The sequence below is a fragment of the Pristiophorus japonicus genome, chromosome 15 (genome assembly GCF_044704955.1).
Source record: "Pristiophorus japonicus isolate sPriJap1 chromosome 15, sPriJap1.hap1, whole genome shotgun sequence".
Classification (NCBI taxonomy): domain Eukaryota; kingdom Metazoa; phylum Chordata; class Chondrichthyes; family Pristiophoridae; genus Pristiophorus; species Pristiophorus japonicus.
Window position 1 is genome coordinate 15,078,085 of NC_091991.1, and position 17,792 is coordinate 15,095,876.

A 17,792-nucleotide genomic window follows, 5' to 3' on the forward strand; every position below is an offset into this window, starting at 1 on the left:
TCACGACTATAACACCTTTTAAACACTAAAGTCATTGAGAATTACCACATGGCATGTGTTGACGAGCGTTGTTAATATACACCATCTGGGTTTGGCAAATTCAATAAAATTCAACGCAGAACAAATGTCAGTCGCATGGGAGCAATTTTTGTATATATCTAAATTAGTTATCCTGGGCTAGAGCCATATTTCTGGTGCGGCGATTGCCTTTTATAGGCAATTTGCCGATCTGGGGAGGCGACGATTTTGAAGTGCGTCCAGCAGTACTTTGAAGGAGTGGGGTGGAACCATTGGGAGTGAAATGGAGCAGCACTTTCTAGTAGCAGGGGAAACTGTTGCAGTGCTGACAGCAGGAAAGAGATTAAATACGGAAGGCTTTAAGGCTCAAAAATCACAAGTGACTGCAATAAATATGAGTGCCAAACCTGCTTCCAGCTTTCTCATATTGCAGGGAAGGATTCCTTTAAAGAATGCTTAAAATGGCTGCCCCCAACTTTCTATTGTCCATGTTTGGTGGTCAGGATCAGGAACTGACGGTAGCAACATGAGCAGAGATGAAAATAACTTTGTATTACATTATATGACCCCGATTTTCATTTATTCATTAAGCCACCATCTGTTTCCGGTGGGAGTTCTGAGCCCTGGTGATGTCCGCCCAAAAATAGGAACAGGCGATCAAACAGCAGAAAATGAGGGCTTTACTTTCCCATGCAATCTTGGCCCCACTACCAATCTTAGGTTTACCCACAAATGGGACCGGAATAACACAAAAATTGCCCCATTCATTCCAAAGCAGCTTGAACTCAAATTTTATTCTCAAATCAAAAATTAAGCAGCCTTGTTCCTGAAGCCAGATGCCTACTTGCAGTCTTGAGCAGCCATAATCCCATTTTAACAAACTGAGTTGCTATTCTATTTAAATCTCTGGGTGAAACCAAGGACAAAACACACAGCCTCGGTATGCTGTTTGATTCTGAGCGTGGCTTCAAATTCTGTAATATAATTCATCATCAAAACTCCCTATTTTTGCAACTGCAACACTGCCTCCCTTCTTCTCTACACCAGTCCCCAACTACTGAACCCTCATATACACCTTCTTCCCCAATAGGCTGAATTCCCCCAATGTTCTCAGGATAGCTCGGATGAATACGTGGCTTGAGGAGTGGTGCAGAAGGGAGGGATTCAAATTCCTGGGGCATTGGAACCGATTCTGGGGGAGGTGGGACCAGTACAAACCGGACGGTCTGCACCTGGGCAGGACCGGAACCAATGTCCTAGGGGGAGTGTTTGCGAGTGCTGTTGGGGAGGAGTTAAACTATTTTGGCAGGCGGATGGGAACCTATGCAGGGAGGCAGAGGGAAATAAAAGGGAGACAGAGGCAAAAGATAGAAAGGAGAAGAGTAAAAGTGGAGGGCAGAGAAACCCAAAGCAAAAAAACAAAAAGGGCCACATTGCAGCAAAATTCTAAAGGAGCAAAGTGTGTTAAAAAGACAAGCTTGAAGGCTCTGTGTCTCAATGTGAGGAGTATTCGGAATAAGGTGGACAAATTAACTGCGCAGATAGCAGTTAATGGATATGATGTAATTGGCATCACAGAGACATGGCTCCAGGGTGACCATGGCTGGGAACTCAACATCCAGGGGTATTATTCAACATTTAGGAAAGATAGGCAGAAAGGAACAGGAGGCGGGATGGCGTTGCTGGTTAAAGAGGAAATTAATGCATTAGTAAGGAAGTACATTGGCTTGGATGATGTGGAATTGGTATGGGTGGAGCTACGGAATACCAAAGGGCAGAAAACGCTGTTGGGAGTTGCGTACAGACCACGAAACAGTAATAGTGAGGTTGGGGACAACATCAAACAAGAAATAAGAGATGTGTGCAATAAAGGTACAGCAGTTATCATGGGCGACTTTAATTTACATATAGATTGGGCTAACCAAACTGGTAGCAATGCGGTAGAGGAGGATTTCCTGGAGTGTATTAGGGATGGTTTTCTTGACCAATATGTCGCGGAACCAACCAGAGAGCTGGCCATCATAGACTGGGTGATGTGTAATGAGAAGGAACTAATTAGCAATCTTGTTGTGCGAGGCCCCTTGGGGAAGAGTGACCATAATATGGTAGAATTCTTTATTAAGATGGAGAGTGACACAGTTAATTCAGAAACTAAGGTCCTGAACTTAAGGAAAGGTAACTTCAACGGCATGAGGCGTGAATTGGCTAAAATAGACTGGTAAAGGATATTTAAAGGGTTGACGGTGGATAGGCAATGGCAAACATTTATAGATCACATGGATGAACTTCAACAAGTGTACATCCCTGTCTGGAGTAAAAACAAAACAGGGAAGGTGGCTCAACCGTGGCTAACAAGGGAAATTAAGGATAGTGTTAGATCCAAGAAAGAGGCATGTAAATTGGCCAGAAAAAGCAGCAAACCTGAGGACTGGGAGAAATTTAGAATTCAGCAGAGGAGGACAAAGGGTTTAATTAGGAGGGGGAAAATTGAGTACGAGAGGAAGCTTGCCGGGAACATAAAAAACGACTGCAAAAGCTTCTATAGATATGTGAAGAGAAAAAGATTAGTGAAGACAAACGTAGGTCCCTTGCAGTCAGACTCAGGTGAAATTATAATGGGGAACAAAGAAATGGCAGACCAGTTGAACAAATACTTTGGTTCTGTCTTCACGAATAAAGACACAAATAACCTTCCAGATGTACTAGGGGACTGAGGGTCTAGTGAGAAGGAGGAACTGAAAGATATCCTTATTAGGCGGGAAATTGTGTTGGGGAAATTGATGGGATTGAAGGCCGATAAATCCCCGGGGCCTGATTGTCTGCATCCCAGAGTACTTAGGGAAGTGGCCCTAGAAATAGTGGATGCATTGGTGATTATTTTCCAACAGTCTATCGACTCTGGAGCAGTTCCTATGGACTGGAGGTTAGCTAATGTAACAATGGGGAAAATGTTGCAATCAATTATTAAGGACGAAATAGCAGTGTATTTGCAGAGCAGTGACAGGATTGGTCCAAGTCAGCATGGATGTATGAAAGGGAAATCATGCTTGACAAATCTTCTGGAATTTTTTGAGGATGTAACTAGTAGAGTGGACAAGGGAGAACCTGTGGATGTGGTGCATTTGAACTTTCAAAAGGCCTTTGACAAGGTCCCACATAAGAGGTTGGTGTGCAAAATCAAAGCACATAGTATTGGGGGTAATGTACTGGCGTGGATAGAGAATTAGTTGGCAGACAGGAAGCAGAGAGTCGGGATAAACGGGTCCTTTTCGGAATGGGAGGCAGTGACTAGTGGAGTGCCGCAGGGCTCAGTGCTGGGACCCCAGCTCTTTATAATATATATTAATGATTTGGATGAAGGAATTGAGTGTAATATCTCCAAGTTTGCAGATGATACTAAACTGGGTGGCGGTGTGAGCTGCGAGGAGGATGCTAAGCGGCTGCAGGGTGATTTGGACAGATTAGATGAGTGGGCAAATGCATGGCAGATGCAGTATAATGTGGATAAATGTGAGGTTATCAACTTTGGTGGCAAAAACACGAAGGCAGAATACTATCTGAATGGCGGCAGATTAGGAAAAGGGGAGGTGCAACGAGACCTGGGTGTCATGGTTCATCAGTCATTGAAAGTTGGCATGCAGGTGCATGTTGGCCTTCATAGCTAGGTGATTTGAGTATAGGAGCAGGGAGGTCTTACTGCAATTGTCCAGGGCCTTGGTGAGGCTTCACCTGGAATATTGTGTTCAGTTTTGGTCTCCTAATCTGAGGAAGGACGTTCTTGCTATAGAGGAAGTGCAGCGAAGGTTCACCAGACTGATTCCAGGGATGGCTGGACTGACATATGAGGAGAGACTGGATCAACTGGACCTTTATACACTGGAGTTTAGAAGGATAAGAGGGGATCTCATAGAAACGTATAAGATTCTGACGGGACGGGACAGGTTAGATGTGGGAAGAATGTTCCCGATGTTGTGGAAGTCCAGAACCAGGGAACACAGTCTTAGGATAAGGGGTAGGCCATTTAGGACTGAGATGAGGAGAAACTTCTTCACGCAGAGAGTTGTTAACCTGTGGAATTCCCTGCCGCAGAGTTGTTGATGTCAGTTCATTGGATATGTTCAAGAGGGAGTTAGATATGGCCCTTATGGCTAAAGGGATCAAGGAGTATGTGGAGAAAGCAGGAAAGGGGTACTGAGGTGAATGATCAGCCATGATCTTATTGAATGGCGGTGCAGGCTCGAAAGGCCGAATGGCCTACTTCTGCATCTATTTTCTATGTTTCTCCTCTCTGGCCTGTTAAGTTTCATACAGGTCAAGATTGAGGCTTGACCCCTTGAAGCAGAGCCCCAATTAGTTTTCATAATTTTTTTTTAGGTTACTCCTTTGCCAAGGGGGCTGCTAGGGCCACTTTAACTTCTTTCTCGGGTGGGGACAACACCATTCTTAAAAAGTTGCACATTGTAGCCCCTGTGAGTCGGGAAAAATGGTTCATTCTCTGGTTGGCAACCAGGGTGCCGCAGGGATCAGTGCTGGGACACCAACTATTTACAATCTATATTAATGACTTGGAAGAGTGTAACGTAGCCAAGTTTGCTGATGATACAAAGGTGGGAGGAGAAGCAATGTGTGAGGAGGACACAAAAAATTAGCAAAAGGACATAAAGAGGCTAAGTGAGTGGGCAAAAATTTGGCAGATGGAGTATAATGTTGGAAAGTGTGAGGTCATGCACTTTGGCAGAAAGACTCAAAGAGCAAGTTATTATTTAAATGGAGAAAGATTGCAAAGTGCCACAGTACAGCGGGACTTGGGGGCACTTGTGCATGAAACGCAAAAGGATAGAATGCAGCTAAACAGGTGATCAGGAAGTCCAATTGTATCTTAGCCTTTAATGCAAAGGGGATGGAGTATAAAAGCAGGGACGTCTTGCTACAGCTATATAAGATATTGGTGAGGCCACACCTGGAATACTGCATGCAGTTTTGGTTTCCATATTGACAAAAGGATATACTTGCTTTGGAGGCAGTTCAGAGAAGGTTCACTAGGTTGATTCCGGGGATGAGGGGGTTGACTTATGAGGAAAGGTTGAGTAGTTTTGGCCTCTACTCATTGGAATTCAGAAGAATGAGAGTTGATCTTATCAAAACGTACAAGATTATGAGGGGGCTTGACAAGGTGGATGCAGAGAGGATGTTTCCACTGATGGGGGAGACTAGAACAAGAGGGCATGATCTTAGAATAAGGGGCCACCCATTTAAAACAGAGACGAGGAGAAATTTCTTCTCTCAGAGGGTTGTAAATCTATAGAATTCGCTGCCTCAGAGAGCTGTGGAAGCTGGGACATTGAACAAATTTAAGACATAAATAGACAGTTTCTTAAACGATAAGGGGATAAGGGGTTATGGGGAGCGGGTGGGGAAGTGGAGCTGAGTCCATGATCAGATCAGCCATGATCTTATTGAATGGCGGAGCAGGCTCGAGGGGCCGTATGGCCTACTCTTGTTCCTATTTCTTATGTTCTTATGAGCAGATGGAGGTCTGACATGTACTCACATGAGCTACCTACCAATTCAATGCAAAACAGGGAACCTAGCCCATACCCCAGAAAGTTCATCAGGGTCAGCAGCAGAAGTTCATAGTAGGCTGGGATTACACGCGCAGCAATTGCCCTCCCACGCAGATACCTGATATGAAGGCCTGGAATTTGCAGTGTGCAGTGAAGCAAAGGCATTTGTCGCTGGCCCCGAAGAAAGCTGTTCACAGAGATCTTGCGATGCAGAATTCTCACAAACAGGGAAGCAGGAAATGAGAACCTGCTTTTATCCCGACGTTTTAAAAAAAATGAGAGCAAAACAAAGATTGGGGCTCTCACATGGGGATAAGATAAACTTGAAATAAATATAAACAAACTTAAAAATCTATAATTTAAAAAAAATTTCTTAAAATTTGTAATTTTTATCATAATGGAGAAATTTGACATGCTACAAAAATAAAATGACTTTTTCAGGGTCATAACATTTGTTTAGCAGTCAATACACTGTTAAAACCGCAGTCACACCTAATCCAACAAGGCCTAACATTTAATGGGGTATTTAACAGAGATATTACTGTGGAAAAGCCTAAGTTTTTGTCAGTTTCGCTGATTACACTGAATACCGGCTATGGAGGGGGCAGACCACAGCGCAGCCAATGATGGAGCGGTGAATGACTGACGGTAACTTCAGGATTTCTGCGTTGAGATGGGCATGTGCTTACATCCTAAAGTTGCGGTCAGTGTCAAAGGGGTAATAACGGCAAACGCTGTTTGTTCGCCATTCTTACCCACCGCAAATTCCGTCCCGAAGTTGACATAAGTTGCTTGTGAGGTTATACTGTATAATTATCTATAGAATATTGGCCCAGTAATTGCAGTTGGAGGCTTCCCGCTGATGGATGCCTCTGACCTGAAAAATTTCAGAGGTTTGGAGACTTCTGGTCCTGGGCCTCTATGCGAAGACCTGTGTAGATTCCCACTTACTCCAGGGACTTAAGTGCTTCGTACGTGTCCCTGGGAATACGTGGGCCGACCCAACCAATCAAAGTAGGGGTATTCCCATTCATACTTGTGGTGAGTTCCAGAACTTACCATAAGTATGAATGGGTATACCCCAAAAGCACACAACCACTTAAAATATTAATTTTTTAAATCACATATTTAAAATTAAGCGAAATGGGATTTAATTAATTAATTAAAACGAAAATTTAATTTTATGAAATATAAATTTACATATTTTAAAGGGTCCAAAAATAAACTTACCTTATTTTAAATGTTTAAATTATTGAAAAATATGTCTTTCTGTCCTTTAAAAGTCTTACACGAATAAAAGCAGGCCTTATGCCTGTATTAGTCGTAAGAATTTCAAGAGCATTCGCTGGGCAGAAGTTAGGCAAATAACCCAACTCTCCTGCTGTGGAGGCCCTTTTCTTCCGGATGTGTGCGATCTGTCGAGGACTCTGCACCATTGAAAGTGATTTCTGGGCAACGCATGCAGAAACCCGGTACTTGCAGGCCTTTTTACAAGGCATACGACAGCGCATGCTGTGCGCACACCGTCATTGGCCCCGCAAAATCCAAGCCAATATTATATCTAAATATTATTAAAAAATAAGGACAAATGTGTGACTTTAAAATGGGGATTGAAATAAGCTTGCGTACCATAAGAACATAAGAAATAGGGCCAGGAGTAGGTCATTCAGCACCTCAAGTCTGCTCTGGCATTCAGTAAGATCATGGCTGATCTTCTACCTCAACTCCACTTTCCTGCACTATCCCCATATCCCTTGATACCCTTAATTCCAAAAATCTATCGATCTCTGGCTTGAACATACTCAATGACTGAGCTTCCACAGCCCTATGAGGCTAGCGACTTCCAAAGATTCACCACCCTCTGAGTGGTCCAATTATGCCCTACTCTCTAACCCAGCTTCACCTGAAGAATAACAGTTACTCTTGACTATTGGTAAAGCCACAAGAGATTGCCTAGTATTTATAATAACTCTCACTGCAACACCATTACTATATAAATAAATATATTACATTATATATTGATTAAAATCTGTTTTATTTCAAGAACCTGAAAAGCCTCAACTGTTGGAAGTTACAAATATTTTAGCAACGGCATTTACTTTACGCTGGAGAGCACCTGTTGGATACGTTGATAATTACAAAGTGGATCTCATTCCTGACCTAGGCTTTGTTAATATCACAAACCTGGGGGATGGCAACTTCAAGGTATGACTTTCATGTGGTTGTTCACAATGGGTGCATCCTAAGCGTGCTCGAGACAGTACAGGGGATTTGACGATGCATCCATGTTCGAATTGCTTCAGGTGCAATGAAAATAAGGCAGCATTTGCATATTTCAGTTTGTTGCTTCTGGCAAAACTAGTAAGATCTTTCCAGAGACTTACCTTGCATGTAATCATCTCCTAGAGATTCATGAATAGTGTAACACAGGCAGTGTGGTGATATTCAGCACAATGACATTAATTACGCACCTGCCTGACAGGTCGCTTAAATATTTAATCATATGACTCGTATCACAATCCAATCGACAGAGTACAGCTGAATTAGTCTGACTGAGGCAATAAGTAAAATGCAATAATGATGGTACTGTTCATTTTATCTTTCACTGCATTCATATTTGGAGCCACAAGGACAAAGGTATTCTTTTTCTTTAAAAAACTGTTTCATATTCTGTAATTTATGATAAAGGTAATGTGTGTTTTTCCCTAGTTAGTTAAATATCTATTGGAAACTGAGAGCTATTGTACGCAGAAAGTAGTTTCAACGTAAATGAATATTGATCTTATAAATATGGAAGCAAATGATAGAGATTGTATTCAAAATATGCTTAATAGATTTTTTTGTTCAGTTGGAATTTCATATCAAATAATAACCCGTATTTTATCTTTGTACTGAACTAGGCTTATGTTTCTGATGCTACCCCAGGTATACAGTACACCGTCACAGTCTCCTCGGTCTCTTCGTCATTTAGCAAGTCTGTCAGCAGGTCATTTACAACAAATGAAGCTGGTAAGTAAACTTGCTATATGCAATAACCTGTGCCCAATACTACATGCTTCAGCTGGTTTTAAATCAATTAAAATCTTTTTTTGTGAAGATTTAAGAAACAGCACATATGTGATCTTTTTAAACATTTATAAATATTTCAGTGAATAATGGAAATTAAAGTGGTCATAAATTCTAGGCAAAAAACAGGTTTTAAAAGCAACAGTCACTAATTTGCTCTGTTTGTGAAAGTTAGTTTCTTTACCAAATGATATCAAAGATAGCTACTCTCTTGTATTCCTTCAGTTGGATTTTGGAATGTAATTACAACAGAGCAAATAGTTTACTTAAACCACTAGAAATAACTTATTGGAAAACAGCTCTTTATTGGTAATTTCAGTGGATTGCCCCAAAGATAAAATAAATGATTTATGGTAGTTGATTAAAAATAACAGTGAAGATAAGACATAAATGAAAATTGCTGAATTATCTTTTCTATCGTAAGAATGACAACATTACATTCTGAAATGCTTGTTATTTCTCTGTTTGCCTGGTTTATCAATTATATTCAGCAATGTACCCATAAATATTTATATTAATGTTTTAACATTCATCAGATAGTAAGTCATTTAGTACTCTAGTAACACATTTCAAAGTGGATGTTTGTGTTAATATATATCAGCATTATATTTGCGGCAAACCCTAACTTGTTTTCTTCAAAGTAACATTTTGTATAAATAGCAATAAATAATAAGATCTAGGTTTAATTTCCTTTTAAGGACGAATAGTGTAGATTTTGATTTTTGGGGAGAGCGTTGGTCGGCTGCCCATTCTGGCAGCGAAGAGGCTCCTGTCATTTTGAGGCCCTAGCCTCATTCAAATTCAGCAGAACAGCTGCAGGGCACCAAACAGACAAAGGAAAACAGGCCGGACTGCCGCCGGGATTGCAACTTAGAAGGTGGGGGTCCTGGGGAGGTAGTGGCCTAATTATTTCGCTCCTCCGAGGCCCACAAAAATAATTGAGCACTTACCTTTAGAGGGCCTTTTCTCAACCATCGCCCATGGAATTGCACAACGCAAGATTTGATCAGTTCCAACCTAAAATAGCAATTGGGGTCCTATTTACGTCAGAGGACCCCGATTTCCATGTTAAAAGGGGCCTATCGCCTGAATTAGGAGGGCGCATTGGACACTTTAAAATTGAGCCAGCCCCATCGCCGGTGTCAACAGGCCGGTAAGGCTACCGACCCCATTTTGAGGCCATTATTGCCTATTAGCGCCAGGTGATGACACTCACAATTGACCCCAATGAGTGGACTGTTTGACTAATTCTAAAATCCGAGCAGTTTTGTAATTTTATACAATATTTGTGCAAGATGCATTTATTAGTTAGTGGAGGAAACTGAGCTGGAGGAGCAGCAGGCAACATATGAAGTCAGGCTTATAAGGCAGCATCACAGGAATTCCAGACCCTCCTGCAGGTACCCAGCCATCAGGTGTATAGCCTCAATTATATCAGTATATCTATGGAATTATGTCTCAAGAAACCTCGGTGCTCTGTGGGATGTGTGAAAATTCTTGAAGCTGCCAGTTTCTCCAGGATGCTCTGCAGTGTAAAGAACCGATAGCGCCAGAAAGGATGGCATTGAACTCTGCCACCATCCCTGCCATCTGCCACACATCTCTGGAGAGTCATTGCAGGCTATTCATTTGGTTCTAATGCCTTGCAGGCATTTGTCTTTTCAGGGCAGGACCCCTGAATTCATCAACTGAATGTTAAACAGCCAGGGTCTGACATGTCCTAAGCCTCCACTCAGGTACACCATGCTCTACCTCCAATACATCATCCTCTGGCTTTCTTGTAATAAACTGTGGGCTGGATTTTCGGCGTTTAAGATTTTGGGGGAGATCCTGATAGCGCCTGGAAAAGGTTTTCACCTCAGTCAGCAAAATTGGGCAGCTGGACCCTGAGTGTGAGGCGTTGCACACCTCTCTGAGGGCACTAGGCTGGTTTAGCATATGAAGATGCTGGCTTAGCACCGCTCCCCGGTGGTCCAGGTAGGACACCGCAGCTTGGCCCTCCCCTTTAATGAAGTGGAGGGCCTCTTAGATGAGGAAAGATGGGAGGGGGCTCAAGTGGAGCATAAGCGCCGGCAGGGACTAGATGGGCTGAATGGCCTGTTTCTGTGCCGTATATCCGATGTAATCCTATGTGGCAGTGCTCATCATCATAGGCAGTCCCTCGGAATCGAGGAAGACTTGCTTCCACTCTTAATATGAGTTTTTAGGTGGATGAACAGTCCAATACGAGAGCCACAGTCCCTGGTCACAGGTGGGACAGATAGTCGTTGAGGGTAAGGGAGGGTGGGACAGGTTTGCCACACGCTCTTTCCGCTGTCTGCGCTTGATTTCTGCATGCTCTCGGCGATGAGACTCGAGGTGCGCAGCGCCCTCCAGGACGCACCTCCTCCACTTAGGGCGGTCTTTGGCCAGGGACTCCCAGGTTTCAATGGGGATGTTGCACTTCATCAGGGAGGCTAGTAATGTTTCCTCTGCCCATCTGTGGCTTGTTTGCCGTGAAGGAGTTCCGAGTAGAGCGCTTGTTTTGGGAGTCTTGTGTCTGGCATGCGGACAATGCGGCCTGCCCAGCGGAGCTATTCAAGTGTGGTCAGTGCTTCAATGCTGGGAATGTTGGCCTGGTCGAGGATGCTGATGTTGGTGTGTCTGTCCTCCCAGCGGATTTGTAGGATTTTGCGGAGACATCGTTGGTGATATTTCTCCAGTGACTTGAGGTGTCTACTATACATGGTCCATGTCTCTGAGCCATACAGGGGGGCAGGTATTACTACAGCCCTGTAGACCATGAGCTTGCTGTCAGATTTGAGGGCCTGGTCTTTGAACACTCTTTTCCTCAGGCGGCCGAAGGCTGCACTGGCGCATTGGAGGCGGTGTTCAATCTCGTCATCAATGTCTGCTCTTGTTGATAAGAGGCTCCCAAGATATAGGAAATGGTCCACGTTGTCCAGGGCCGTGCATGGATCTTGATGAATGGGGGGGAAGTGCTGTTCAGCGAGGGCAGGGTGGTGGAGGACCTTTGTCTTACTAATGTTTAGTGTAAGGCCCATGCTTTCGGACGCCTCAGTAAATACGTCGACAATGTTCTGGAGCTCAGCCTCTGTATGTGTGCAGACGCAGGCATCGTCCTCGACGACAAAGGTTGGGGTGGTCTTGGACCTGTCTTGGAGGCGGCGAAGGTTGAACAGGTTCCCACTGGTTTTGTAGTTTAGTTCCACTCTAGCAGGGAGTTGGAGTATGGCAGTGAGGAAGATTGAGAAGAGGGTTGGGGCGATGATGCAGCCCTACTTGACCCCGGTCCGGACGTGGATTGGGTCTGTAATGGATCCGTTGGTAAGGTCACGGCCTGCATGTCGTCGTGGAGCAGGCGGAGGATGTTGACACATTTTTGGGGGCATCCGAAACGGAGGAGGACGCTACATATACCCTCACGGTTGACAGTGTCAAAGGTCTTTGTAAGGTCGAAGAAGGCCATGTTTAAGGGTTGGCGCTGTTCCCTGCATTTTTCCTGCAGCTGTTGCGCTGCAAAAATCATGTCCGTTGTGTCCTGTCGGGGATGAAATCTGCACTGTGACTCCGGGAGGAGCTCCTCGGCCACATGGAGGAGGACTCTAGCGACAACTTTCCCAGTGGCTGATAACAGGGAGATTCCTCTGTAGTTGCTGCAGTCGGACTTGCTTGGCCATCCCCTTTAATGAAGGGGAGTCTGCAGAAAGGGGAGGGCACATTAGATGAGGAAAGATAGGAGGAGACTCAAGTGGAGCATAAGCGCGGCATGGACTAGATGGGCCGAATGGCCTGTTTCTGTGCCGTATATCCAATGTAATCCTACGCTCTCGCTGTTCCGTCCCTTAGCACCCCATAGAGAAAGTGGATTGCCTCGTGGATATTTCCGCCCCCAGACGGAGCGTTACGCAATTTCCTGGCCAAAGTTTTTGCGCTTAGTATATATTAGTAGTTGTACAACTGGATATGTTAGAGGGTTGTGAAATTTAATATAGTGTGGCAGGTTTAGATTCACTTTTGTTGAACTTTTCCATTGGAAAGACTATAAAGTTAATCGGGAAGTAATGTGCTTCCTGATCAATTTTAATTTGTTAACTGAGCCAATAGGATTATTTTTGCAAAAGCAAAATACTGCAGATGCTGGAATCTGAAATAAAAACAGAAAATGCTGGAAATCTCAGTGGGTTAGGCAGCATCTGTGAATAGAAACAGTTAACGTTTCAGGTCGATAATTATTTTTTGTATTCTGTTGGGTATATTTGTATAAGTTGTTTTAAAAATTTGCTTGCTACCCTCACCTGTACCTAACTAAACCCTTGGAATACCTAGATGTATTATGGGATGGATATAGAGTTTCCTAGAGACAAACCTTTAAAATTTAATTTGTACAATTTGAGGTTTCCACATATTTATTTTATTTTTGCTCAAATAAGAAACCAAAATGAAGGGCCAAGGGCCATATTACAAGACACCATCAAAGGTGAGATGAATCAGGAAGTAGAGACTAGGTAATGGCAAACTTCTGCCAACTAAAGATAGCAGGAAGTAGGAAAAACTAAAGCAGGTAGGGAGTTCCACAGTTTGAAGTCCTGAAACAGAACAAAGTAAAGTAGACTGCAGTGAATGAGCCTTAGTTTCAACACAGTGAGGAAGTGGGAGGAGGGCAGTTGTGTAGGATGGCATATTTGCAGCTTATGAGGCACAAAACAGTTAAATGTAAAGGAATAATAATGGTAATAGTATTAATAAAATAAGAAATAATTTTCTACTTTTGCACTTCTGGCACAGCTAGTACACATTAAAGTTGTGGATGTGGAGTACTGAATGCTTGTTACACAGCCTGTCCAAATTTCTGTCCAATAATTTAAATGAGTGGAAAATTGATCCGGTTGCATAACAGGCATGCTGTCCAACACCTCCAATATTCTGATATGTGTTCCTGGCAACCATTGCTCTGCAATGGGAGCACGATAGCAGAAAATGTACTTGATAGTGACAAAAAAAAGTTGTGAGAGACAGACAGGGAGAGCATGGGAGAGAAATTCTGTGGAGGCGGTGAGTGAGGGATTACTCATCAGATAACAAGTTTTTAATTATATCCTATCCAGAAGTGTGAGAGAGACCATAGAAGGAGCTCTCCCCCCAGATATGGGGACAGAATTCAGCCTTAAACAGACTTATAGAGACTTAACAGCTGTTGAAAAGAAAACAAATAGTTTTCTAAGAGGCAGCTTCAGCAATGGAGGTGATGTAAGGATCCATTTAAGTGAGGTCAAGAATGTCAACAGATGAATCCTAATGTGTAGCATTTATTGTGGATTCGTAATTGGGCGCTATCGGCAAGAATTGGCACCTACAGCAATTGCTTGTCAGGAAACCATGGCCCGTACCTCCTGATTTCCCCATCTGTAAATAAACAGAAAATCAAAGATTACAAGCCAGTGATTTCTTGACCAGCATTCTCCATGAGCACTGCTTATCACTGGGAGCACCCAGATGGGGATTCAGCCCTTCAGTGTCTTGGGAGATATCATTAGAATCAATATTAAAGGTTTTTGTGTGATCCAGCTTTTTAGTTTTGTTGCTACCTATACTTAAATATGACAGATATGGTTTGTTGTGAGGGGGAGGGGGATGTGTTCAGTTATTTATGCGATTAAAATTAATTTCTGGTGGGTTATGTTGTTTGCATGCTTTGTGCTATGTGAATGTGTCATAAGTATCATACCCTGACATTGGGATGTGAAAGAGGCTCACACCATTTAATTGATGTTTATTTACTATTCAGTAGTTAGTTTGGACAGAAATATACCTGGAAAGGTCAATTACTGCCATATATAAAATTTACTGCAGACATCTCATTGCAGAGTTAGTTTTCTCTTGTTAAATCCATCTTGCTTGTTCTACTTAACCACAAAGCAAACGTCTTTATAAACCATGAGGAGATAACATACAATTTGAGTTTTGCAAGGCTGTAAAACATTAAAGAATTAGAATGGGCTCACAAGTTGCAAGAGTAAAGTTTACAAGTGCTTTATTAAAGTCCTCCCAACCCCATTACTTGCCATTGCCTATAAAAACATTAAATTTTTGTGAATCTGTATATTATACACAAACACAAGAATTTCAGTTACCAGTTGGACCTCTGTAGTCAGGCACCCTCAGGACCTGACCGGTGCTGAACCGGAGAATTTTCCGAACCACGGGAGGTCAACATATGACTGTACCGATACACCCTACATAAGCATATACCTAGCCTAGGCTTACCGGTACCTGTAGACTGCTGCTCATCACTCTCCTGGGCTAGCTTCTTGTGTTTTGGTTTTTCATGTATTTCGCCACCCATGCAAAGCGGTAGTTCCACAAACTAATGCCGAACCACGGATGTTTCCGGACCAGAAAGTCCTGGACCAGAGAGGTTCAACCTCTATTTTATTTTGAGGGGTTTCTTGCTGGTGAGATGCTTTGGCAGACAGCATGCTTCAGAGATGAGATTTCGCAAGCAGTATAGATTGGGCTGGATTTTCGCTGACTTGGTGAATGGGTTTTCGCCGCAATTTAACCCTCCGTGGCAAAAACCCGGTCGGCGGGATCCTCAGGCACCTTTTTACAGTGGCGCTTCCACGTACCGCCAGGGAGAGGAGCGCCGAAGTGCAACGCCAGGGATTGCATTACCGTCGTACTTTCGGCTCTCTCCGAACCCGCACACCACGCCCAGAATACCGATAGGTCAAACTGTCGGTGCAGCCCTGCCAGCAGCGGTAAGTATGAAGACCTGCATAAAATATAAGTTAAAGTTTTTATTTTTTAATTCCTTTTCAGCGATTTAGTAGATAAGGGTTTTGTGAATGTTTTTGCAATTTTATTTTTGTTTTTCCCCCCTTCCATGGCCTCTCTTGCAGCGCTACCGGCCCCGGACTAAAGTTGCCGAAACTCGCGGTTTGCACCGCGAATCCTTGTGCAACACTGACTTTACTGATGCATCCCGTAAAGGCCGAACGTTAGGCCTAAAAATGGTAGCGCAGCGAAAACGTTAATTTTGGCGAAAACTGAAAATCCCACCCATATAATCTATACTCCCATATTTATCCTTAGGATTATTCTAATCTTTTTCATAATATTTGTTACAAACTGGTTGATTGTGTTCATTCATCATTTATAAATATGTTTCACTGCATAGTGTTGCAGTATATCTTTTTCATAAGAAATGTGTTTTGAACAGACGCAGGCTCTCCAGATGCTCTTACAGTAAGCCCCATTGGAGCTACAGCTATAATGCTGGCATGGTCCTTACCTCCTCGTCCAACTGGAAGAATTTTATCTTATATGGTAGAGTACAAAGAGGTTTGTCCTGTGCAGCAAGCCAGCTTTATCCAAGTTTCAACAAATGAAGACACTCCAGAGTTTCTGCTCAATAATCTGAAACCAGGAACAGCTTATAAAATTCGGGTAAGAACATTTTTCTTGCTACACTTCATAAAGGAAGCTACAAGTGATTTATTGTTCATGCTACTGTCTGACCTGCAGTGCACCTCCACCATAGGTGCTGCATTGCCACTGGCTGCGAAGGTCACCACTGAGTTTTAATTCTGTGAGGTAATTGCAGGCTGCTTGTCAGAGCAACAGTAATATTAGTCAATCAGCTGTGCACTGTTGCATTAATAAGTCAAAGACACATTGTTTGCTGGAGTAAGCCAGCTCACCACCTTCCCCATGAACAACCGCCAGCAGCTTGACTTGGCAATGCAACTTTTCAGAATGGCAGGTTTCGCCAAAGTATAAGGAGTCTTAGATTGCACCCATATGCTCCCTTGATCAATCTCATTGTCCATAGATGTCTCCACATTTTTCGGACTGCTTGGTACACTCTCAAATGATTGTATGAAATACTGGTACTGAGCTACCAAATTACATTTGTAGGTGGGCTCTGTGAGATCTCGATCTCTGGGCCCTGTATTTGAAGGAGACCTCGAGCTGACCTTCATGCCAACAGGTAAAAACTCCTCCAATGCCACCTCCACTTACTTCTTCTCACTTGCGCTCAGTGATTTACCAAGCGCTTCCTCATACAAGTCACTCACTCCATGCCCAGAATCTCCAGTGCCCTCACTTCATAATAACTCAAAGGTCTTGGATTCGGTAACACCCCTCTGACCAGCTCTTATGCGTACACTGAGACCAGCAGTCATTCACCTCACTGCCTTCGCCACCAACAATATAAAATAGGGACCAATATTGGAGTGAGGAATGAGAGAATAAGTGTCCTGCTGAGCAGCCAACTCACGTGAGTTGCTGAACACGAGGTCTGCAGGTATCTTACCTTGGCATCGTGCTTGTCACTTTTATTGGATTGCAGGTCAAATACATTAGCTTGGCAGCAATGCAGAGTGACCTGCAAAGCATACCGGTGCACTTAAAAAATCTGTGAGCAGTTGCCAGAATGCTGTACATTCTTCCTCCTGGTGCTCCAGCAGGCATGCAGTGAAGTGCTACTTCCGCGCATTTTTAAATGAGATTATAAAATCAGGATACGTATGAGTACACTTACCCTGGAAATCTTATGAAGACCAGCAAATTTCTTACTCATCTGTTACTTGTATCAGTACATAGGTGAGTCACCATTTCAGCAGCCTTTATTCGGGCTGCTCTAGTGCTGCTCTTCACTGGAGTCTTCTCTCCATTCTGAAAGGAGCACCCTTCACTGCAGTACCTAAAGTTAGATCCAGGAATGGTGCTGCTTTGCCTTGTGGCTGTGTTTCATCCATTTTTCTCCTGAAGTGTGGAGATCGTGGATTTAAGGATGGCCAGCAGCCATGTAAAAGCTGCTGGTTCTAAATAACTAGGCCATTGAACCAGGTGCACTCCCAGCATACCATACGCTGTGCGCCAGGAGTGCCGTGATATTATGGAAATGAGCTGACCTCGTATTCTGGTGCCTTGAGCAATCTAGCAAAATACCCAAAGAGCAGCAGTCCCACCAGTTCTTCCCATTTTAGCTTTGCTCAATTCAGTTCTGTTTCTTTAAGACTCGCATCTTATTTGAGGTAAGAATTTAAATTCGCACACTGTTCACCATCAGTCAGAACTTCAGTATACAGTATGTAAAGAGTGTCAATTCTTTTGTCATAATTCTAATCAATATTT

The 17,792-nt window shown here is 43.3% G+C and overlaps 1 protein-coding gene across 1 annotated transcript in view; it reads left to right on the forward strand.

Annotated features, from left to right (window-relative positions):
- ptprq (protein tyrosine phosphatase receptor type Q) overlaps positions 1–17,792 on the forward strand; it is a 266,871-nt gene that overhangs the window by 64,775 nt on the left and 184,304 nt on the right. The window contains exons 15-17 of the mRNA XM_070901512.1: positions 7,627–7,787; positions 8,483–8,591; positions 15,871–16,097. Coding sequence (XP_070757613.1) covers positions 7,627–7,787; positions 8,483–8,591; positions 15,871–16,097 — 497 coding nt within the window. The remainder of the gene's footprint in view (positions 1–7,626; positions 7,788–8,482; positions 8,592–15,870; positions 16,098–17,792) is intronic.